The 18,627-nt window shown below is 37.6% G+C and overlaps 3 protein-coding genes across 7 annotated transcripts in view; 1 reads left to right on the plus strand and 2 right to left on the minus strand.

Moving 5' to 3' along the window:
• Nucleotides 1-764, minus strand: part of LOC127449396 (putative tyrosine-protein phosphatase auxilin) — a 47,785-nt gene extending 47,021 nt beyond the window's left edge. Inside the window, exon 1 of one of the 2 annotated variants that reach the window (XM_051712794.1) lies at nucleotides 605-764. In XM_051712794.1, coding sequence (XP_051568754.1) covers nucleotides 605-626 — 22 coding nt within the window. In that variant the 5' untranslated portion in view covers nucleotides 627-764. The remainder of the gene's footprint in view (nucleotides 1-604) is intronic. The other variant, XM_051712795.1, reaches the window with a different exon arrangement.
• A 3,024-nt stretch (nucleotides 765-3,788) lies between these two features.
• LOC127449409 (adenylate kinase 4, mitochondrial-like) lies at nucleotides 3,789-13,600 on the minus strand. Of its 2 annotated transcripts, XR_007898736.1 has the most exons (7): nucleotides 13,447-13,600; nucleotides 13,065-13,223; nucleotides 10,155-10,274; nucleotides 8,631-8,803; nucleotides 5,570-5,688; nucleotides 5,186-5,365; nucleotides 3,789-5,035 (listed from the first exon to the last, which is right to left on the minus strand). XR_007898736.1 is itself a non-coding variant. In XM_051712818.1 (6 exons), the coding sequence occupies exons 2-6, from the start codon at nucleotides 13,204-13,206 to the stop codon at nucleotides 5,239-5,241; spliced, it is 681 nt and encodes a 226-aa protein (XP_051568778.1). In that variant the 5' UTR covers nucleotides 13,207-13,223; nucleotides 13,447-13,600; the 3' UTR covers nucleotides 3,789-5,238. The 2 variants fall into 2 exon arrangements, 1 of the variants encoding a protein (XP_051568778.1); XM_051712818.1 differs by having other exon boundaries at nucleotides 3,789-5,365.
• Nucleotides 13,601-16,146: 2,546 nt separating this feature from the next.
• The window catches only part of LOC127449392 (tyrosine-protein kinase JAK1), a 50,136-nt gene continuing 47,655 nt past the window's right edge, over nucleotides 16,147-18,627 (plus strand). Inside the window, exons 1-2 of one of the 3 annotated variants that reach the window (XM_051712779.1) lie at nucleotides 16,147-16,292; nucleotides 16,873-17,044. In XM_051712779.1, the coding sequence (XP_051568739.1) occupies nucleotides 16,965-17,044 (80 nt within the window). In that variant the 5' untranslated portion in view covers nucleotides 16,147-16,292; nucleotides 16,873-16,964. Of the gene's footprint in view, nucleotides 17,045-18,627 lie in introns of all 3 variants that reach the window. The other 2 variants (XM_051712781.1, XM_051712780.1) reach the window with 2 other exon arrangements.

An 18,627-nucleotide genomic window follows, 5' to 3' on the forward strand; every position in this document is an offset into this window, starting at 1 on the left:
AACGACAAACAGCAATGTTGTATGTGGAGTAAATAAATAAATAATAAACAAGGAAACGCCAGGTAAAATATCAGTTAGTCGTCCTGAACGCGTTTCTCTTTAATAATTTGCATTTTCGCAATCGTGCATCTTCTGTCAAAATTTCAGTGTAGTAGATAAATAATAACAGTACCCGATGTTAAGCAGGATAAGCCTGATGACAGCATCACCACCTTTGCACCAGACTACAAATGCGTCAAAACAGATGATCTGTTTTGCTTATCCTGACTCATATAGCTTTTCATTCATTAGAACGGGCCCGTCATCATGTAAAAAATGCCCAAAAGCGATGCTCCGCTGCAGTGATGTTGACAGGATGAACAAACGATGAGCAGCACACCAAAACAAACCACCTATGTCACCGTTTAAAACGTAATGCTGATTTAGCAATGCGGATATTGATGGAGATCCAGCCTCGCGATTCAAATGGCATCACGGTAGACACGACGTTTTATGTAACAATACAATTTCACTACGAAAGCTCGTGTCTCATTCAATGCTGTATATCATCTGTTATTATTTACAAATACATTCAAATGAAATACAAACAGGTTTTCCTCCCTACCTTTCGATGCACTGTCTCTCATTCTCCGGTGCCCAATCTGATCTCAGAAATGCTGACCTATTTGCCCTATTTGTCATTCGCTGCATGTCAAAGGTCAGATTGGCGCTTGTCCCAGCGAATGGTGCTACGGTTCGAAGAAGCGCACGAACAGATCCGTGATGTAAAGCTACATCATCATCATCATCATCATCGAATCAGTGCCTCGACACAAGCCAAACCCACAGCAGACCATTCATTTCACTTGACCTAGATCCTTAAACTAAGCAAATTTATCTTCATCGAAAATAAATCTTAACTTATTTGTTAACTGTCCTATCTCTACTACTGTATACATGCACAAACCGTCCAAATATAGGAAATCACGAAATGGAATATGAAAATGGTCTCCTCAAATCTCTCGCTGATTATTATTATTTATTTATTTTTCTTTATTTCAGTGACATTAAGGAATCCGGTATCTCTTAAATAATTTTCATAATAGGAGATCATGATCATTTAGCTGTATTTATACAGTGACTCCATGTTCGATTACACACTTCAGGAGTTCCGTGCTACAAAGATGGAATACCAGGGTCGAGAAATGTAAAATTGTACTATGGTATTAGCGTAGCTCATAAATATCGATTACGTCGTGCTGACTTTACTCGACAATCTCTCTGAAGCGTACTGTCATTTGACCTAATTAATATTCATGAACCAGGCCTTCACCATAGTAAGATTCGGAAACCCAGGCTACGGGGATTATTTACAAACGTCCAGGCACAGCCCTCTGCTGCGGACCCTTAAGATTACAGTTTTCTACAGCTGGTGAGAAGGCAAATGTGATGTCAAAAGCTTTTAGTGATAATTGTGGCGAGAGATGTGAGTACCTTGATGAGGATTTCTTAAAGGCATAGTTCTCCCAAAAATTAAAAATCTGTCATAATTTACTCATCCTCGTGTCGTTCCAACCCTATATGACGTTCTTTCTTCCGTGGAACAAAAAAGGAGATGTTAGGCAGAATGTTAGGGACAGAAAGCCTCAGTCACCATTCACTTTCATTGCATCGTTTTTCCATGCAATGAAAGTGAATGGTGACTGTGGCTGCCTGTTGCTAACACTCTGCCTAGCATCTCCTTTTGTGTTCCACGGAAGAAAATCACTCTGTTTTGGAACAACCTGAGGGTGAGTAAATGATGACAGAATTTTCATTATTCATTTATTTATTTTTTAGGAAGGAAAATGGAAACAGTTCAAAACTTTACAAGAATGACAAACCCTGAGGATAAAAAAGAGGAAGAGGCTGAAGTTTTGCAACACAGAATCTACAATTTCTCTTACTGACAAACCACATATTCTTTTTGTAGAATGGACATAGTCAGTTTTCATTATTAGGTACAGTTGAAGTCAGAAGTTTACATACACCTTAACCAAATACATTTCAACTCAGTTTTTCACAATTCCTGACATATAATCATAGAAAACATTCCCTGTCTTATGTCAGTTAGGATCACTACTTTATTTTAAGAATGTGAAATGTCCGAATAATAGTAGAGAGCATGATTTATTTCAGCTTTTATTTCTTTCATCTCATTCCCAGTGGGTCAGAATTTTACATCCATTTTGTTAGTATTTGGTAGCATTGCCTTTAAATTGTTTAACTTGGTTCAAACGTTTTGGAGAGCCTTTCACAAGTTGCTGAAATTTTGGCCCATTCCTCCAGACAGAACTGGTGTTACTGAGTCAGGTTTGTAGGCCTCCTTGCTCGCACAAGCTTTTCATTTCTGCCCACAATGTTTCTATCGGTTTGAGGTCAGGGCTTTATGATGGCCTCTCCAATACCATGACTTTGTTGTCCTTGAGTCATTTTGCCACAGCTTTGGAGGTATGCTTGTGGTCATTGTCCATTTGGAAGACCCATTTGCAACTGAGCTTTAGCTTCCTGGCTGATGTCTTGAGATGTTTCTTCAATATATCCACGTCATTTTCCTTCCACATGATGCCATCTATTTTGTGAAGTGCACCAGTACCTCCTGCAGCAAAGCACCCCCATGATGCTGCCACCCCCATGCTTCACGGCTGGGATGGTGTTATTCAGCTTGCAAGCCTCACCCTTTTTCCTCCCAACATAATGATGGTCATTATGGCCAAACTATAAAATTTTTGTTTAATTAGACGAAAGGACATTTCTCCAAAAAGTAAGATCTTTGTCCCCATTTGAACTTGCAAACTGTAGTCTGGTTTTTAAATGGCAGTTTTGGAGCAGTGGCTTCTTCCTTGCCGTGGAGCCTTTCAGGTTATGTCGATATAGGACTCGTTTTACTGTGGATATAGATACTTGTCTACCTGTTTCCTCCAGCATCTTCACAAGGTCCTTTGCTGTAGTTCTGGGATTGATTTACACTTTTCGCACCAAACTACATTCAACTCTAGGATACAGAATGCGTCTCCTTCCTGAGTGGTATGATGGCTGCATGGTCCCATGGTGTTTATACTTGCGTACTATTGCTTGTACAGATGAACGTGGTACCTTCAGGCATTTGGAAATTGCTTCCAGACTTGTGGAGGTCCAGGAGGTCTTGGCTGATTTCTTTTGATTTTCCCATATCAAGCAAAGAGGCACTGAGTTTGAAGATAGGCCTTAAAATACATCCACAGGTACACCTCCTATCAGAAGCTAATTGTATAATTGTCTAATGGCTTGACATTTCATTAATTTTCTGGAATTTTACAAGCTGCTTAAAGGCAGTTAACTTAGTGTATGTAAACTTCTGACCCAATGGAATCATAATATAGTCAATTAAAAGTGAAACAATCTGTCTGTAAACAACTGTTGGAAAAATTACTTGTGTCATGCACAAAGTAGATGTCCTAAACGACATGCCAAAACTATAGTTTGCTAACATTAAATCTATGGAGTGGTTAAAAAATGAGTTTGAATGACTTTAACCTAAGTGTATGTAAACTTCTGACTTCAACTGTATTAGGACAATATAAAAACTTAACGAGTTTTCTTTTTGAAGACCAATTTTAACGTGGCATTTACAAAAAATGAAAAATAATCAACTATAGTGAAAGTCTGTTGAAGGCAATATCAAATGTTGTGTGATGATTGTTTTGCACTTATGCACATCATTTGCATACATGCAAATGGGTGTAACAGAAGTGCGTCCTTGTCATAAATAAAACACAGTGAAAGAAGGATTTCTGAGAAAATACATTTATTTATTTATTTGTAAAAGGAAAGCACTAAGTTGTGAATTGTCGTGTGTGGTATTGCACAGCAAGAGGGTGTGGAGATATTTAGTTTTTTCTCCAGCCCTTTTCTGCAAATGCAGGCTGAAAGATCTCAAAACATAGAGAGAGAGAGCAAGGGAGAGAAGACAGAAAGAATTAAAGCCAAAGTAAACAGAGACAATATATATTTATACATATAAAGTTACATGTACCTAACATACTGAGTGTGTAATCCTTGAGTTTATCTTTGTTTATGGGACAGGTGGCACCCAGGGCTGTAACTTAATCTGTGGTTTATGGTAAAATTGTAGTGCATTAATCATCTGGATAAGGTCAAGATGCTACTGTTGTTCTGGTTGAACACAGACACTGTTAAATTACAATTGGTTAAAATATATTATCTTGTAACATCATTAATTTTTCTCTTGTGACATCAAAGGTTCTCTCTTTAATGGCTTTTAAAAACGCAACGCTAAAGCAATTATTATTACAGTATGTCCCCTTAGAAAATGTGTTTTCAAAAAGAAGGCAGAGCTTACAGACCATTTGGTAAACAGGATATTTCATAACATTTTGGTAATGTAGAGGCATTTACTATAGTGCTGTCAATCAAACATGATTTAAGATTATGATTTCGAGGTTTGAAAACAATTAAAACAAATATCAATGTGTTTTATAGAATGAGGCCTGGAGTTCACAACAACAACTTCATCTTGTGTAATAGTGACCTCACATTAACATTTCATTTACTAAAACTTAAAGACAATTGCCCAAAGCATATACAGAATGTGACATATTTGAATTATAGTGCTTGTGCAACACACAAATAACTGGAACATTTAAACTTGTATGGTGTTTAATATCTGTATAGTGTAGACCATGAAATATGTAAGATAGGCAAAGCCACAGACAGAAATGATAGGAGTAAAGGCCTTTACAGAAATAGAAAAGATAATTATACTCAAACTTGCTAAAAAAAAAAAAAATAATAATAATGACTGGAATGCTTAAACAGTTCAGTGTCTCTAGGCAACTCAATCGAAAATTTGGCCCATTTCACAAGGATGCATGGAAATGATGATTTTGTTCACTCTTCTTTCCTGGTGCCTCACTGAGTTTTATTTAAATCTAGGAGCCAAAATCACTCCATTGATATCAGTAAAGCATAAGATGCCTTTTACCCAGACTTAATCCCAGTTTCCAGCTTCAAATTGCTGAAAAAAGAGAGCAGTTACATTTATGAAATATCTGCAAGACCTGAAATAACCAAAGTTTGCACTATGCAGACAATACTTATAGACAATCTGAGATCATAAAAATGACTAGAAAAGAATCTTTGGAAATCAAAGTAGTGAATAAGTAACCCTTGTGAGATGAAGCCACGTTGTTCTCTTGGAGAGACTGTCAGAGGATTTCCTCAGTGAGTTGAAGCACACCGTGCATCTGATTTGAGGGTTGGAATCTTAGTGCTGAGGAGTGTGTTGACGTTCGGCCAGATACGATCTGTCTCTGTGTCCGAGAATGTGTGTAGGATGCCTTTAGCCCTTCAAATGTATATTTAATGCAAATGCTGTTAGAACAAGGCTTTCTGTCACCCCTTTTAATATCATTACTCACTGTGTGGTTGCAAATAAAAAGGCAATAGGGAGAGTTAGCTTGAAAGACTTTTTTTTGTGTACAATGGACAAACACACTTTGGTTTGTGTCTAAAATACAAGTCCATTCCTGTGAATGTGAAAGGTACTTACTTATATAAGTCTATCACAGGTTTGGCAACATCTTTGTAGTGTCTCAGTCTGGCCACCAGTGCCTCTGGTCTGTCATCTTCCTGTTGAATCAGTGGCTCTCCTGTGATGTCATCTAACCCCTATAAACACCACAGAGAATTAGCAAAACTGCTGAGGGTTGTGTAGCACACCAAGATTAAATTATGTGGGAACAACTGTCTCAAGAACCATCCAGGAATCATCAAAAAAATCAATCTTCTTCCACGAGTTTTGCTAAATAAACATGTATAGCAGGAGCACCCAATCCTACTCCTAGAGATTTATCTTTCTACTGAGTTTAGGTTCAACCCTACTCCAAAACCTGGTTGTGATTTTCAAGTTAACTAGAAAAACTTTAATTAGCTGTTTGAAACTAGGTGGACCTCCTGGAGAGGGATTGAGCAATCCTGCTGTACAGCTTTTACTTAATCAAAGTAAAAAAATAAAAAAAACAATTCAGTGAAGATACGACACTATAAGAGGCATTACGATTCTGATTGGTCAATAGTGCCATCTAGTAGTCTGATATCTCAGAGTAACAACCACACATACACATATCACACCGCTCATCTTGGTATTGCAAATTTGCACGTCAACTTTCCTGCTTCTGGAATGCATGGATGTGAAGTCGTCTCACAATGGAATAGATCATTGTGAAAGATTTTGTAAAAGGCAAAATAATTCTGGAGCCATCTAGTGGTCTCTAATGGTGGAATTTAGTTCAGCGATTTCTTCTCACATTATCACAGTGTGATCACTTCAAGTAAGCTAATAAAATAATTTGAACTCAAATCAATGTTTCAAGTGCATTTATTTGTTATTTGGCAAGAAGTCTTGCAATACGATGCATAATGAGCAGTCAGATGTTTATTTATTTGGTTAGTAGCCATGTAATATGCTGGATAATGTACAGTCAGCCAGTTGTTATTGCACAATAAACCCCTTCAGGGTGATACAAGACCCCTCTGCATCCTGATCACCCTGTCGGAGTTTAATTTGCGATAACAATCAGCTGACAAAAATCATGATTGTCGATTATTTCCCTTGATATTGTAATTGCTATAATTTTGATTAATATAATTACATTACTTATTTGTGTGGGGCAACTGCATGCCATATTAGGTCACACATCCAAAACAAGCTGAGAACTGCATTCATTAATTCTTTTTGATTTATATACAGGTGCATCTCAATAAATTAGAATGTCGTGGAAAAGTTCATTTATTTCAGTAATTCAACTCAAATTGTGAAACTCGTGTATTAAATAAATTCAATGCACACAGACTGAAGTAGTTTAAGTCTTTGGTTCTTTTAATTGTGATGATTTTGGCTCACATTTAACAAAAACCCACCAATTCACTATCTCAAAAAATTAGAATATGGTGACATGCCAATCAGCTAATCAACTCAAAACACCTGCAAAGGTTTCCTGAGCCTTCAAAATGGTCTCTCAGTTTGGTTCACTAGGCTACACAATCATGGGGAAGACTACTGATCTGACAGTTGTCCAGAAGACCATCATTGACACCCTTCACAAGGAGGGTAAGCCACAAACATTCATTGCCAAATAAGCTGGCTGTTCACAGAGTGCTGTATCCAAGCATGTTAACAGAAAGTTGAGTGGAAGGAAAAAGTGTGGAAGAAAAAGATGCACAACCAACCGAAAGAACCGCAGCCTTATGACTGTCAAGCAAAATCGATTCAAGAATTTGGGTGAACTTCACAAGGAATGGACTGAGGCTGGGGTCAAGGCATCAAGAGCCACCACACACAGACATGTCAAGGAATTTGGCTACAGTTGTCGTATTCCTCTTGTTAAGCCACTCCTGAACCACAGACAACGTCAGAGGCGTCTTACCTGGGCTAAGGAGAAGAAGAACTGGACTGTTGCCCAGTGGTCCAAAGTCCTCTTTTCAGATGAGAGCAAGTTTTGTATTTCATTTGGAAACCAAGGTCCTAGAGTCTGGAGGAAGGGTGGAGAAGCTCATAGCCCAAGTTGCTTGAAGTCCAGTGTTAAGTTTCCACAGTCTGTGATGATTTGGGGTGCAATGTCATCTGCTGGTGTTGGTCCATTGTGTTTTTTGAAAACCAAAGTCACTGCACCTGTTTACCAAGAAATTTTGGAGCACTTCATGCTTCCTTCTGCTGACCAGCTTTTTAAAGATGCTGATTTCATTTTCCAGCAGGAATTGGCACCTGCCCACACTGCTAAAAGCACCAAAAGTTGGTTAAATGACCATGGTGTTGGTGTGCTTGACTGGCCAGCAAACTCACCAGACCTGAACCCCATAGAGAATCTATGGGGTATTGTCAAGAGGAAAATGAGAAACAAGAGACCAAAAAATGCAGATGAGCTGAAGGCCACTGTCAAAGAAACCTGGGCTTCCATACCACCTCAGCAGTGCCACAAACTGATCACCTCCATGCCACACCGAATTGAGGCAGTAATTAAAGCAAAAGGAGCCCCTACCAAGTATTGAGTACATATACAGTAAATGAACATACTTTCCAGAAGGCCAACAATTCACTAAAAATGTTTTTTTTTATTGGTCTTATGATGTATTCTAATTTGTTGAGATAGTGAATTGGTGGGTTTTTTTTTAAATGTGAGCCAAAATCATCACAATTAAAAGAACCAAAGACTTAAACTACTTCAGTCTGTGTGCATTGAATTTATTTAATACAAGAGTTTCACAATTTGAGTTGAATTACTGAAATAAATGAACTTTTCCACGACATTCTAAATTATTGAGATGCACCTGTACATTATACACTGAAAGTGAAAATGCAACAATAGTAGAATACTAGGTTTTCATTACTGTTTACATTAAATGCTTCTGACTTGTCACTGCCTTGTTGCACACAAAGGACAAAAAATAAATTGTAAATATAACATTTTGAAACAGCAGGAGTAGACCTAAAGTAAATAGAGTGTTGTAACTGACAATTTTCATGATGAGTTAATTGTGGCAGCTGTAATTGTAATCTCAATTATATAATTTTTTTTACAACAGAGGGAGAAATAAACGATAAAGACGTTCACCTGGACACGGGGAGGATTGAAGTGCATATTGTACACTCTTCCACTGGACGGGTGTATCCAGCGATGACGCAGCCTATCCTTCAGTGTTTCCAGAGGGATGTTGAGGTTGATGACTACATCCAGATCACAGGCACTGTTCAGGGCTTCAGCCTGAGCTAGAGTTCGAGGGAACCCTAAAAGGGAGGTAAATGCACAGAAATGCTAATTCTTAAGACTAAAGCACAGACTTTGAATATGAATATGCATCTGAATGCTAATATCTTAGCTGAATACTTCTGAATTATTCACACCATAAGAAAATACACTGTCTTTGATTTAATATCACATTTTAATCAAACATTGATTGTTTGTTGGAGTTAGTGGCACAGACGTTAGCACACTCGCCCAGGACACATATGCGAGCTGTTGGCTCACAGGGTCCTGGGTTTGATTCTGATGTGTATCATGTCCTGATCTCCTTCCCCCATCTCTCTCCCCTTCTTTCCTGTCTCTCTACACTGCCCTGTTAGAAAACCAATAAAAAAAAAACCACCAAAAAAATAAAAAAGACAACATTGGTTGTTTGATTTAATATTACATTTTACTATGTAATTTAATAACCTAAGATCAATTAATTGTTACAAATAACCTACTTTTTAAGAAATGTCAAACTACTATTTTGAAAATACTATGTTGCAATGTGTAGTCACTACTGTATGTAACTATGTATAAATGTCACAAGTGAAGTTTTGCAATACTAGGTCCTTACTGGATGCAGTGATATTGTGGTGCGTATTTGCATCAGTGTGATATCATTGCATCAGTGTAGAACCCCTGAATGCTTACATTAGCCATGAATTCACTTAATGTATAACGCTAGGTCGGTTTAGAGGTTTTTGCAGTTGCACAGTCCAGCAATAATGGAACACTAGCTTCAATCCATGGAGCAAGACAGACAAGACAACTCATTGTAAATGGGCACCTATTTTCAGTAAATATTTGATCCTATCCTATCATCATATCCTAGGAGCTAAATTCTCTCTAGGCTGGCAAAAATTACATTTTGACTTAGTTGCACCATTGCTGACCTTAAAGCTTATGCAGTAAACAACGGATAAATTGAAAACAGGCATCTTTACATATTAATTTAAATGCTCTTGGTTTACTTCCTCAAATTCAATTACTTCATGCCCCCGTCTATTGTTTTGGGTTTCTTCTGAATGCAGAAATGAAAGTTTTGTTTCCAATAAAGAGATTTTGGCTAATCCTACATTAAAAACACATTTCAGTGGAGAATGTCCATTACATCAATATGTAAGCAGTGTGAAACTTGGTTTAAATTGGATCTAGAAAACTGTCATCAATGAACAGACTTTTAGGCTCTTAGAGCTTAGTAAAAGCTTTGAAAATTGAATTTGACTTATGTGATTGTAGTGATTAGCACTTCAAAATGACCAAACATGCCTAAAATGTTTTACAACTTTACTACTAATATTCCAAAAAACCTGTCTAGCAGCGAGGTTTTGAAATTTCTATCATTCATACCATCCAACACCCAGCTGTATGTGGTTATCTCCTCCAATCTAGGCAGAAGAAGGCAGGTCATAACATGGTCAGGCAACAGCAATCCTTTTTTAATATACGTCTTAGCCAAAACACCAGCCTCTGCGAAAACAGAAGACAATAGCATTGAACGGAACAGAGATGCGTTAAATGTTTGGAGTGACTATTTGCACTAGGTGTAAATAGCAACCGCCACACAGCGCAGCTATTTGCACTCAAATAGTCCAGTGGAAACACAAAGATTAAAGACAAACTGCATCCCCACATGTAGCTGCAGTGGAGTAGTGTGTAAAGATGTTGTGGATGTGCTTTTTCATGCGGACGACCCGGGTTCCAATCCCCCTTTTGTCCCACTTTTCCTCAACCTGTGTCCTGTCTCCACTCTTAATATTTCCTTTAATACAACTTATAATAATGAATAAAAGCTTAATATTTGGTCACGATGACAGAAGGGAGTTGACAAGAAAGATCCGGGTAAAATTAACCCTGGTTTTACTATAGTAATATTATAGTAACCATGTTTTTTGGCAAAAGCTATAGGTTAAATGCAATTAGCCATGGTGTTACTACAGTAATATGGTTTTTATATACTAATTTTTTTTTTTTTTTTTTGGTTACTATGATTTTACTACATTACCATGGTGATACCATGGTTAATATTTGTAAGGGAGGTTTAGGGTTAGGTTTAGGGGTAGGGGTGGGGGTGGGTGTCTGTGGGACTCTAAATAAACACTATAAACAAAACACTGCAGTGATGCCCCTATACTGTATGTTAGTATTTAATTAGGAGTGCAAATATCTGCCACTATTTGCATCGGGGTGCAAATAGCATCTAACACTATTTGCACTTACACTATGCTTACATGTTTAAAGAAGCTTATTTTTAGAGGTTTATCACTTAGGGGCACCAAATTTCCACACTAAGGAAATCCCCAAAATAAAAATGACCAATGACAAAAACACAAATGATAATTAACATACAGCACTTGCCACTAAATTCTACTTACTGTAAATTCATCCATCCACACAACCTTTAAATGGTTGAAATCATATGATTAATAATTGATTTCTTCCATTTAAAGGTTGTGTGGATGGATGAATTTACAGTAAGTAGAATTTAGTGGCAAGTGCTGTATGTTAATTATCATTTGTGTTTTTGTCATTGGTCATTTTTATTTTGGGGATTTCCTTAGTGTGGAAATTCATAAAATATTGTATTAAAGTATTAATCATAAAAGTATTAATCATAAAATCGAGCAGTCACATGAGAGTCTCAAGACTTAAATTTAAATGGATTCATTAATGAATTCATCTAGGACCTAATCTGCACTGCAAAACAAAGTATGGTAAAAATCATGATTTCAAACCATTGCAAATCATGACATAACTAACTAATCATAAAACCATGTAAATTATTCTTATAAACAGTGAATTCCTCTTATAGCTCAACCAACTTTCAAATGTCAAATTTTGTTCAAATGCAAAACAACCCAGCATTCAGCAGTACTTGATGTCAATGAAATGTTATACTGTAAGCTCAATTATAAAAAAGAGAAAAATTAGTTTGATTAAAAAAAGTAGGAAAGGGGGCCTGGGTAGCTCAGCGAGTCAAGACGCTTTCTACCACCCCTGGAGTCGCAAGTTCAAATCCAGGGCGTGCTGAGTGAGTCCAGCCAGGTCTCCTAAGCAACCAAATTGGCCCGGTTGCTAGGGATGGTAGAGTCACATGGGGTAACCTCCTCATGGTCACTACAATGTGGTTCTCGCTCTTGGTGGGGCACGTCGTGAGTTGTGCGTGGATGCCGCGGAGAATAGCGTGAGGCCTCCAAATGCGCTATGTCTCCGTAGTAACGCGCTCAACGAGCCACGTGATAATATGTGGGGATTGACAGTCTCAGACGTGGAGGCAACTGAGATTCGTCCTCCGCCACCCGGATTGAGGCGGGTCACTACACCACCACGAGGACTTTGAGTGCATTGGGAATTCCAAATTGGGGAGAAAAGGGGAGAAAGAAAAAAATAGTAAAAATGAAGAATATTTAGACCTAAGTATATAAGAATAAACAAAACCTAGTATAAAATTCCTTTATCTTTTTTTTTTTTTTTTTACTTTTTTTTATCCCCTTTTCTCCCAATTTGAAATGCCCAATTCCCACTACATAGTAGGTCCTCGTGGTGGCATTGTTATTCACCTCAATCTGGGTGGCGGATGACAAGTTTCAGTTGCTTCCGCTTCTGAGACCGTCAATCCGTGCATTTTATCACGTGACTCGCTGTGCATGACACTACAGAGACTCACAGCATGTGGAGGCTCGTGCTACTCTCTGTGATCCATGCACAATTTACCATGTGCCCCATTGAGAGCCAGAACCCTTAATCGCGACCACGAGGAGGTTACCCCATGTGACTCTACCCTCCCTAGCAACCGGGCCAATTTGGTTGCTTAGGAGACCTGGTTGGAGTCACTCAGCACACCCTGGATTCCAACTCGTGACTCTAGGGGTGATGGTCAGCGTCAATACTCGCTGAGCTATACAGGCCCCAAAATTCCCATATCTAGATAAAATTACATGTAAATACTTGTTAAAACCTTAACTGGGCAAAATAATGGAAAGTTTAACTGCGCAGCAAATAGAGAGATGTGAAGTGGCATCTTGCCAACTTCGCAGCTTTTAAACCCATTTACCTCATATGAACTCTAAGCCGTAATGCCCCTCATCCACTGTTTCATTTCATATGATCAAGTTCCCCCTGTTCCAGTGGCTGTCTAAAACCCCAGTGAGCAGCAGCCTACCTAGACAGCATTTTGGCATATTTGAATGCACCATAAATAGCCTTTTCTCAAATAAGACGTGCTCAGGAAAACAACCGTGGGTTTGCAAAACCACGCACCAGCGTTCGCAGCGATGTTTTCTCGAAGAAAGTCTCCGCTGGACAGATGTTTCAGGCCGAAACTGTGCGCAATCCTCTCCGAGATGGTCCCCTTGCCCGAGCCTGGTGGACCCAATATAACAGCCCGGAATATTTTGGACATTTCCTCACAGAGCTGACCTGTTTACAATATAAAAAAATGAGTCTATCGTTACAACTGCATGAACTTATTTCGCGTTGTTCGCGATATAGTGCGCATTTGCATTATAATTCAGAGATTACAGTTCAGTTAAAGCAGTCTCCAATACAGGATGAGGGGACCTTAATTATCGATTAAAACCACACATTTACGCGCAAGGACGACTTTAAAACGTGTCAAGTCAAAAACATCAAACAAACGTACCCAGTCAACAGGCTCCTGTATTATTAAACTGTTACTTCCACGTTGAAAAGAGCCAGTGTTCATTAAAAACTGTGTAGCCCTTCCCTAAAGCACCGCCTATTGCTCTTTATGTAGACGTGAGCTTCTCCTCTCTGCAAATGAATGGAGAAGAAACATAAACGCCCTATTTAAAAACGCCTCTGATACATCATCGCACTCTGCAAGCTGCCCTGCATAGGACGTTGTAGTACAGTATTTTGGTTGCAACAGTTGCAGCTCAATTCCTAAATGAAAAATAATTTACAAGCAGCAGAAAATCATAGATGATGGCCAAAATGATTTTTTTTTATAACAAACCAACAAAAGTTGCATGCATAGAGAGCATACTGTACATGTCCATTCTCTACTTATTCTAATACACAATATAGTTTTTTTGTGTATCTTATATATATATATATATATATATATATATATATATATATATATATATATATACACTGACCAGCCACAACATTAAAACCACCTGCCTAATATTGTGTAAAACCCCCTCCCGCCGCTGCAGAGAAATCGAGTCCCTCCTGAAAATCGGGTCTGCCTCTGACGTCACAGCAATTCCATTGGCTGAGGGACCTATTAATTGGTACTATATTCACTGCCTGAGTAGAAATCCTTTAAAAGAAAATTATGATGTATGTCCAAATAACTTTGTAAATACGACATTTATTTACTTTTAAACCATAAGTTACACATAATAGTATATAACTGAAGTTATAGATTGTGAAATTAAAGAGCCTAGGTTTTTGCTCAGGCATTACAAACGGTTACCCCCATGGGGACTCTCTCTCTCTCTCTCTCTCAATCTATCTAAATCTATCTATCTATCTATCTATCTATATATATATAAATGTATAATTTATTTATTTTTTATTATTAAACATTGTGCAGGGGATTTAGAAGATAAAGGCAACACACAAAGGCTGACAAACATTCAGTAAGATTAACGTCACATTAATAAATTATATTACAGTAACATAAAAGTATAATAAAATAACAAGGGTAAAAAAAAAACACATTTAATACACTCTTGAGGGTTCTTAATCTTATATAACCAATCTTCTCAACAAAAGAGAGGTTTTTATTTGCTTTTTTACTAGAGAATGAGCACAGGGTGTCATAAAATATATTTTTTTGAGAAATACTCAAATACTCAAACCAGCAACAATCATCCATGCAATTATCTAATCAGCCAATTGTGTGGCAGCAGTGCAGTGCATAAAATCATGCAGATATGGGTCAGGAGCTTCACTTAATGTTCACATCAACCATCAGAATGGGAAAAAAATGTGATCTCAGTGATTTGGACTGTGGCATGATTGTTGGTGTCAGATGGGCTGGTTTGAGTATTTCTGTAACTGCTGATCTCCTGGGATTTTCATGCACAACAGTCTCTCAAATTTACTCCGAATGGTGCCAAAAACAAAAAACATCCAGTGAGCGGCAGTTCTGTGGACAGAAATGCCTTGTTGATGAGAAAGTTCAACAGAGAATGGCCAGACTGGTTCGAACTGACAAAGTCTACGGTAACACAGATAACCGCTCTGTACAATTGTGGTGAGAAGAGTTGGCGCTGTTTTAGCGGCACGAGGGGGATCTACACATTAGGCAGGTGGTTTTAATGTTGTGGCTGATCGGTGTATATACATTGTATATCCTCAAGTAAAATAGTCCCTGTGGCTAGCCTGTTTTATTGAAAAAGTAGACATACTGTAAAAAGTGTTATCATGCAATTGTTACCTTAAAGAGCTATTTCTAATGGTTCTAAACCTTAAAATTAATTTTGTTCATGTTACTTAATATATTCTGGTTCATTCAGCGATCATAAATAATGTTTTTGACTTGAATAAAACCAGTCAAAGGAATAGTTCACCCAAAAATTTTAATTCTCTTATCATTTACTCACCCTCATTCCATCACAGATGTGTGACTTTTGTGCAGAACAAAGATTTTTTAAGAGTATCTCAGCTCTGTAGGTCCATACAATGCAAGTGAATGGTGAACAGAATTTTGAAGCTCCAAAATGCACATAAAGACAGCACAAAAGTAAAGTAATACAATGTCAGTGGTTTAATACATGTCTTCAGAAGTGATGTAATATGTGTGGGTTATAAAACAGATCTATATTTAAGTCCTTTTTTTTTTTTAAGCACAGATCTCCACTTTCACTTCAATATTCTTTTGCTTTTTGGTGATTCACATTCTTCATGCATTTCGTCACCTACTGGTCGGGCTGGTCAAAGGTAGCGATTTATAGTAAAAAAAATACTTAAATATTGATCTGTTTCTCACCCACACCTATTATATTGCTTCTGAAGACATGGATTTAACCACTGGAGTCTTATGAATTATTTTTATGCTGCCTTTATGTGCTTTTTTTGAGCTTCAACGTTCTGCCCATAATTCACTTGCATTGTATGGATCAAAAGAGCTGAGATATTCTAAAAATCTTTATTTGTGTTCTGCAGAAGAAAGAATGTCATACACATCTGTGATAGCATGAGAGTGAGTAAACGATGAGAGAAATTTTGTTTTTGGGTGAACTATCCCTTTAATTTAAATGTTAAGACATGAAGCATATTTTAGGTTTAAATTACAGGTTTTCAAACATTCTTACATAAGAAGAGTCATTCTGCACTAAAGAAAGAGGTGAACTTTGAGCGTCAGCACCCGGAAGCGTGTTATTTTATTGTCACATGGCTTGAAGATTTCAATAACAACAAAAAATGGCGACAATCACGTTGTTCGCTGTAGGCTTGCTGCGTCATTAAAAATATTCAGGTAAACACGGGAGTTCAGCGTTGAAAATGCGAGTAAGTACTTTTGCAATCGGTCAAATACTAGATGTGTCTAACAGAGATGGTGATATCACATTAATGTTTTTTTTTTACATTAGAAGTGCGTGGTGTTTATTTTTACCATGAGAGGGGTGTGTGCGCGCGTTGTTGGGCGTTAGCGCACATCAGTACAATAAAATGAGAGTTCTTACAAAATATCTAACAAATAGACATAGCAAGATGAACAGCTGCTTTATATTTTTTTAGCAGAATATTAACGATACTTGTGATATATTAAAGATGATCATGTAATGCATTTTTCTGTGATAACTTATCTGTAATTTATTGTATACCACTGACCTCATGACGTTCTGACGTCTTTTTTTAAATTATTATTATTTTACTTTTTTTTAGGTACATTATTATGTAGTTTACATATTATATTGCTTGGCTGTTCCTCACTTAAATTACTTTATTTAATCCTGTAGTTAAACATCTAAATGTTGCCATGAGAAGTCGCAACACAATATAACAGCGAATATATGCCTGTTTTAACCCCTTTAAATGTTTTTACCGAAACAGCCGCTATAGGAATGTCAGGCAGATGTTTTTTCAGATTATTTGGCAGGCGTTTCCACTCTCCTGTGATGGCAAACACGACGCGCTGATGAAGTTGTTTACAAGAAGAGATTCGCACGCAGGGCGGGGATGTTGTGGGAGGAGCCTGAAGTAGCGACTGGACTGGACAGCCAAAGAAAGAGAGCCAAGCGTAGAAGGCGGGGCCTGAGGTACCATAACAAGTCTGACGTGAGAATCTCTTGCTGTCAGATAGGGAGTTGCCTGTGTTTGCTTAGCCAATAAAAATGTGGCATATAAAGTCTGGTTGTGGTATAATATTATTTATTTATTTTTATTTAATTTTTTTACTTATTGTTATAACTGCTACATGATTTTTTTTTTTTTTTTTTTTTTTTTTTTTTTTTTGCAGAAACAAAAATCCTTTTTTTTTATATCCCTTTAATAGCCACCGAATGCAAACACGAGTTTTATTTAGCCTTTTATATTTTGACCTGGGCATACTTTCGAACCTTCACAAAACTGATGTTTATACTTATGTTTGAAGTCAATGTTTATTATCCAGAATGGTGTTTGTAATCCTAGAAAGAACGTGGACGTGAGGATGCAAGAAACACTTGTGCCCTGGTTCTGCATGATGTGACAGGCTGCCCTGGTTCAGTTATCACAGTGCTGATGCTGTTCATCTTAAAGGTACAGTACTGTGATAACTGAAGGATGGCTGCCATCTTGACATCTTGACTAGTTATAATAAACTAAACTGACTCAACGTTTTACGGGTGAGCAAAAGGTAGCGAAAAAACAAACACAATATAATTTCTTAATGCTTGATACTTATGTTTTGTTCAGTTTTGTACTGAATATATTATGCAGTAAAAGAGAAATTGAATCCTGTAATGCAGTGGTTCCCAACCTTGTTCCTGGTGGCCCCCCAACACTACACATTTTGGATATCTCCCTAATCAAACACACTAAATTCAACTCATCAGCTTGTTAGTGGAGACTCCAAGACCTGAATTGGGTGTGTCAGAAAAGGGAGATATACAAAATGTACAGTGTTGGGGGGCCTCCAGGAACAGGGTTGGGAACCACTGCTGTAATGAATAACAGTTTCAAACTGTTGTTTGCCTTCTAAGTTTCTTTATGTCTGTTTTTATTTTTACACTTAATTTATGTCGGCACCAAGTGAAATTCCTTGTAGTTTTGTACTAAAGCTTCTAAAGTCATATACTTTATGTACGACCTCTGCTAAATCTCTGGGTCTTCTTGCTGATCTATAAAAAATGCATTATTGCTTTTAGTTGAGTGCTTATGGTACTGTTGCATGTAGGCTTATCACGTCCCTGTTATAGCCTCTGACTCATCCAACAACAGGAGTTTCAGCTGGATTCTTTTCTCAGTGTTTGTGTGACTCGCTTGAGTCATTAAGTATTATTATATCTCAACACATATTAAAACATCTCAACACATATTATAACAGATATGTAATGTTGCAGATCATCCACTTATGTTTTCTGTTTACATCTTATATGGCAATGTTGAATACATTTAGACTAAAAGTTTTGAATAATTGCATCTGTGGGGCAGCACTTTCACTGTCATTTTAAAACTGGCTCCAGTAAACTGTCTGCTAATATACTTTCCTATGCGTCTGTCTAAACCATTGTGAACTTATTATTGATCTGCCACATTCTCCTAGTGCATGCTGCAGCCCTCTTGTGAAACTGCAGCCCACAGTTTCTGGCATCTCATCTGATGGTGAAGACGGGAAGTCCCTCCCTTTCATGGGAGGCTT

Source organism: Myxocyprinus asiaticus, chromosome 12, assembly GCF_019703515.2.
Source record: "Myxocyprinus asiaticus isolate MX2 ecotype Aquarium Trade chromosome 12, UBuf_Myxa_2, whole genome shotgun sequence".
NCBI classification, from domain to species: Eukaryota; Metazoa; Chordata; class Actinopteri; order Cypriniformes; family Catostomidae; genus Myxocyprinus; species Myxocyprinus asiaticus.

Excerpts from the sequence above, each read along its gene's own strand:
- LOC127449409 (XM_051712818.1), bottom strand. The coding sequence starts at position 13,206 with ATGTCCAAAATATTCCGGGCTGTTATATTGGGTCCACCAGGCTCGGGC. Across the intron at positions 8,804-10,154 it reads ATACAGCTGGGTGTTGGATG|GGTTCCCTCGAACTCTAGCT; the intron begins GTATGAATGATA and ends CCTCCCTTTTAG. Across the intron at positions 5,689-8,630 it reads TCAATCCTCCCCGTGTCCAG|GGGTTAGATGACATCACAGG; the intron begins GTGAACGTCTTT and ends TGGTGTTTATAG.